The sequence below is a fragment of the Gekko japonicus genome, unplaced genomic scaffold (assembly GCF_001447785.1).
Source record: "Gekko japonicus isolate JY-2015 unplaced genomic scaffold, Gekko_japonicus_V1.1 scaffold2783, whole genome shotgun sequence".
Classification (NCBI taxonomy): Eukaryota; Metazoa; Chordata; class Lepidosauria; order Squamata; family Gekkonidae; genus Gekko; species Gekko japonicus.
In genome coordinates, this window is record NW_015161487.1 from 152894 (window position 1) to 158586 (window position 5693).

The window sequence follows — 5693 nt, forward strand, 5'->3', positions numbered from 1 at the left end:
TCTGTGTTTTGAATTAATTAATCTTAAAGAATTTTAATTATCAGCTTGTATGTTTATTCTAAACAAGGTATTATTGGTATTAACATGTATTGGTGTAATTGCATCTATTTTAACTTGACTTTAGTAGATCTCCTGAGAAAGCTTATTACGAAACACGTTGCGATCTGAAAGGTCAAATAAACTGCTCTCCTTTGCACCTTGTTCACTCCTGCCTATTGATGCAGCCTGATTTTCTTCCCCTTTAAAAAAAAATATCAATGTAACATATGACGTTTGTGCTGCGCTGCCCTCCCCGATCCCACCACCTTGTCGTTTAAATTCAGGATGCCTCTAGGAGATTCCGGCACCCCAGTTCAGACAGCTCTTCGGTTTATACTGTGAATCCGTTGGTGGTGAATTCGCAGCCCAGAAGAGGTAACTTTTCCCATTCCTGCATTTGGTCATTTTAACTTGGGGCTTAGTGAGACTTATACCACTGTGACTTTTCTTTTTTTCTTTCGTCCTCCCTTAACTTTCGGCCTGTTTTATGCTGCTGCTTTTCCTCCGCTGTGTATTTGCTGCAGCAGAGCTGAGTCTTGGTGCATCCCAAAGCAACGGCGCTCGCCACCTCGTTCTCCTGCCCGACCCTCTCCCCTGATGACCCCCCTGGTTTCTGCCTTGATCTGCCTTTATATTAAATCTGCCAGCCCACAGGGGCCTGCGTCTCCGTCCAGAGCTCTGCAGCTCACCCTCTCTCTGTACTGCAGGCTTGGAACCCGACGAGATGAGCTCGGAGGCAGCCTGATGACCCCCCTGGTTTCTGCCTTGACGTGCCTTTATATAATCTGCCAGCCCATGGGGGGCCTGCGTCTCCGTCCAGAGTTCTGCAGCTCACCCTCTCTCTGTCCTGCAGGCTTGGAACCCGATGAGATGAGCTCGGAGGCGGATTTGGATCTCCGGAACCGGTTGGCTATCCGGGACCGCAGGAAAGGCCGGCGGGAGAGACGCATCAGCGGGCTGGGGGGAAACTCTGAGGTGAACACACCAGACAGCTGGGTAGAAGCCGCTGCGTTGTGCTCAGTAAAGAGCTGGGATTAGACTGCCAGTGGGGGGGCGCTGTGTGGCCACGTTATTAAGAGCTCTGCGGCTGCCTTAGACATCCCTCACCCCCCGTCCTGAGTTTCTTGCACAGATCTTGTGGGCAGCCTCAACCCCAGCTGTCTTTCCTCTTCTCCAGGGTGAGGATGAAGAAGATGTTGAGCAAGTCAACAGTGAAGATCCGTCAGGACATGGCAGGTAGATTACCTTTGGGAATTCAGCACTCACTCTCCTCCGAACCTTGTTTTAAGAGCAGTGTGTGAGGCCCTCCCCCCCCCACACTACACAGGTGAGTATATGGGATCCAAAGCAGCTTACTCAATTACCGCAGAAACAGAGCTGGTGTAGTTAAATCCTCGCTTAGCGAAGAAGTCCGCTGGTTGACCTGGGGCCAGTCACTCTCCCTTAGGTGCTTCCCAAAGTTTTTACGAGGCAGGGACAACCGTCGGCAGCGTCCTGAGCTCCTTGGATGGGGGCTGAGACCAAAAAATGCAAAGGGGTCCCATATGCACAGTACTTTTAATAAAACATATATGCTGTCCAGGATTAGCCCACCCAGGCCAGTCCAGGGATGAGAGGGAATCCTGTACTTTTCAGTACATTAAACAACAAACCACGAGATGGTCTATACCCTCTCTGGTTTCCAGACAATTTCCCACCAGAACCTCTTTTCACTAGTCCCTGCTTTTCCTAAGGGAAGAGATTCCAAACCCATAGTTGGCATCTGGGACAGAACACATTAGCAACTCAATCCAGAGATGCACGCTTTTTACCCTCCCATGGTAGCGTATGTGGTTAGCGTTAGGCACAAGACTTTAGACTTGGAATCCAAGTTACAGCATCAGAGACAAATTAGCAATAAGAAGGATCGTTATTCAGTACAGAGCATAGCAACAGACTAGGAGATTACAAAATAACAAAGGCTAGGGCAATTTGCCTTAACTACACATTAAAGATACATAGTTACCAATTCAGGGACATCCAACAGTCCAGAATAGTCCAAGGGATTTTGAAGGGAAATCCCATTTTTGCACACCCATGTGCTCCAAGTCACCAAGCACATCTTTGTTTTCCGAGAGACAGCATTTCAGGTGCCATAAAACAGGCAGCAAGAGCCTCAGAGCTAAGAGAACAAGAGACTCGAGAACAAGGAGAGCTCACTCCCATACAGATCAAACAATTATACCCCAATCTAATCATGACTAGCCGTGGCCATTCGGCCAATCACGAGCAGCAGGGGTGTGTGGCCAATTTCAGGTTGCCATAGCTGCACATAAGGTGTGTGTATAGATTGGCTAGGAGTTTGGAGACCCCGCCTGCAGTCATGTGACTCCAAACTCCAGTTACTTCATTGTGTACGTGACTTGTCGCATGTGGGCCAGGAAGTGGAGCCATGAGGTCTGGCTTTTGGCATGAAGGTGTGAAAGAATGTGGGTTTATGGCATGGATATTGAGGCCATGTGGCCTCACCATTTGGCATGCAACAGGAAATAAGACACAGCATGTTATCATAATGTAATCACAGGAGAAGGCATGTGGATATAGAAAGCAGAAAGCAATTTATCCATACATATACATTACCTGCTCAGAGTTGTGCATTTATTTGGTGCTCAGAATAAGCTGCAAGATCCAGTGACTCAGTGTGCAAAGTGGTTTGTTTGTTTTTTTTAAAAAAAGATTATTATAAAATAAACAAAATACAATACTCTATTACAGGAGATCTAGATTTAAGTCATGCAAAAAGGAGCCTGTATTTGGTGGAGATCTCTCCACCTTTATGACATTTCATTCCCTCCCAATAAGAAATGAGAGGCATTCACTTGTCCGAAAAGTGAGATAATTTAGAATCTGAATCTATCGGGTTAACCACGAAAGAGATCTTCTCTGTAACAATAAAATCCCAAGTTTTAACCTTCCACAACGTTAAAGATATTCATCCTTCTTCCAGTTTGTTGCAGTACACAAACTTGCTGCCGCCAGTAAACTTGAAATGAGCTTAAGCTTTGGTGTATTGATATCCTTACAAGAGGGTAAATCCAATAATAGCCATTTGGGGTGGAAAGCAGGTTTTATCATTTTGTTTTCCCATGGGCCTGGCTTCATTTTCAGTCCATCACAGGTGTTTCTTCAGATCGTAAGCAAGGTTCTGTAGGTCGTGTTCCCCACCTGAATTGCAGAGAGTGAGGAGCCCCCACAGGACACACGCCCCCTCCCCGTGACACGGTCTCTCTTTTCAGTGAACACGTGAACAGCGTCCTGCCCAACCGGACAGCTCCCTGCCAGAGACGGAGCAGCGCGTCGCACTGCAAAGAGGAACCCGATACCTATTACAGAAAAGTGAGTGGCCGTGGCTTCCCTGGGGGAAGGGGTGGGACTGCTGGCCGAGGAGGCCGGACTGCGGTGCGGCAGGGCTGTCAGTGACCGCGGGACCTGCTTTGTGTGTGTCTTGCCCTTAAGCTGTATGAAGATCTCTCGATTGAGAATGAGAAACTGAAGGAGCAGCTGCAGGAGGCACAGCTGCAGTTGACCCAAGTCAAGCTGGAGCTGGAAAGAGCGACCCAGGTACAAAGGGACTGGGGGGGGGGACGGGACAGGCAGGCTGGGGGCACAGCGGAGCAGAACACAGCAGGCGGCTCCGCCATGGGCATGGCTCATTCTTTCTGTCCAGAGCTGTGTGGTGTAAAAATGCCCAACTGGTGATGACCTTTGATGGTAATAGCACACGTGCCAGGAAGTTATGGTTGGTTCAGATCTAGTCTCTGGCGTAGAGCGGCATGCTGCTCTTTTCTTTCCACCTCCTGTCTGCTCACATGGGGGTGGCAGTGCCAGGTTGCCATACAGGGCTTTGGGGAAGGCCACGACTGCACCCGAAGCAATCTGATCCCTTGAAACGCTCTGCGTAAATGCTTATTCTGTTGCCACCACCGTTCCCCCTCCTAGTAGCGCTCTTGTCGCCTTGGCGTTGTGCATACACGTCACATTATGTGTTTTGTTTTGTTACCCCCCTCAGAGGCAGGAGCGTTTTGCCGAGCGGCCAGCTCTCCTGGAGCTGGAGAGATTCGTAAGTACCTGTTTCCGCTTCTCTCCTCCCTTCCCCCTTCCAAAGTGCTGGGAGTGTTGCCAGCTCTATGGCAGTGGTGAGGAATGGCCGTCCTTTGTTTGCTGCTGCCTGACAGAGGGGAGGAGCCACGGTGCTCCATGGCGAAGGGCAAGAAGGTGGGCATGATCCACCAGCAGAGTACGGCCCCCGTTTTCCAGCAGACCGCCAGGAGCTTACTGGGATGCTTGCAAAGAATGGGGGACTAGGAGGACCTTGGTCGGATCCAGAAAGGAAGTGCTTTGTTCTTACCCAGGAATACTGAACAGAGACAGGTTATACCTTGAAATGTAAAGGAAGTCTGAGAGAGCCCGTTTGGTGTAGTGGTTAAGAGCGGCGGACTCTGATCTGGAGAACTGGGTTTTGATTCCCCACTCCTCCACATGCAGCTGCCGGTGTGACCTTGGGTCGGTTACAAGTTCTTTCACAGCTGTTCTCTCACAAGCAGTTCTCAAAAGAGCTCTCTCAGCCCCACCTACCTCACAGGGTGTCTGGTGTAGAGTCAGTTTGGTGTAGTACTTAGGAGCACGGGCTCTAATCTGGGAGAACTGGGTTTGATTCCCCACTCCTCCACATGCAGCTGCTGGCATGACCTTGGGTCAGTCACAGTTCTCTCAGAGCTGTTCTGGAAAGAGCAGTTCTTGAAGAAGCTCTCTCAGCCCCATCTATCTCACAGGGTGTCTGTTGTGGGGAGGGGAAGGGAAAGGAGTTTGTAAGCCGCTCTGAGACGCCTTTGGGTAGTGAAGGGCGGGGTGTAAATCCAGTCTCTTCTTCATCTCTTCTTGTGGGGAGGGGAAGGGAAAGGAGATTGTAAGCTGCTCTGAGACTCCCTTGCGTAGTGAAAGGCAGGGTGTAAATCCAATCCCCCTTTCTTCCTCCTCTGTATCCTCTTGCTTTGTAAATTTGAAACACGTTGGGGGCACCCTCTAGATGCTCTTTTAGCACCAATGCCCCACCCAGTCTTGTTCTGTAGAGGCTGGCTTTGGTTAGCCCTGATTAAACGGGTTCTTAGAACTCCTCTTCGCTCCTCACCTTCGTCCCTTTGCCCTCTCTCCACAAGGAACGCCGAGCCTTGGAGAGAAAAGCCGCAGAGCTGGAGGAAGAGTTGAAGGTAAGGCCCACCTGGTTGGCTCAGTCTCTGGGTCTCGTCCATGACGGGGAGGTCTCGGACCGGTCAGGGATCGTACGAAATGAGGCTTGACCCAAAACTGAAAGGCCTCTCCGTCTCTCCTTCCTTCTCTCTGGCAGGCTCTTTCAGATCTGAAGGCTGACAACCAGCGTCTGAAGGACGAAAACGCCGCTCTTATCCGTGTCATCAGCAAGCTGTCTAAGTGACCGTCACTGCAGCCCCCAGATTCTGCCACGAACCCGGGGCCTTACTCCCCAGTCCACCCTTTATGTCAACCAGATCTTCATCAGGGACAGGAAGGAGATGCGAGGATAATGGGGCGGCCAGCTCCCCACACCAACACCCAGACACTCCAAACGCAGGCTGTCGCAAGCCCCAGCCAATCAGAAA

The 5693-nt window shown here is 50.3% G+C and overlaps 1 protein-coding gene across 1 annotated transcript in view; it reads left to right on the forward strand.

Moving 5' to 3' along the window:
* Positions 1-5693, forward strand: part of PPP1R12C (protein phosphatase 1 regulatory subunit 12C) — a 39747-nt gene extending 34054 nt beyond the window's left edge. The window contains 8 exon segments of the mRNA XM_015429168.1: positions 324-414; positions 893-1014; positions 1217-1275; positions 3315-3414; positions 3535-3639; positions 4088-4138; positions 5235-5285; positions 5423-5693. Coding sequence (XP_015284654.1) covers positions 324-414; positions 893-1014; positions 1217-1275; positions 3315-3414; positions 3535-3639; positions 4088-4138; positions 5235-5285; positions 5423-5509 — 666 coding nt within the window. The 3' untranslated portion in view covers positions 5510-5693.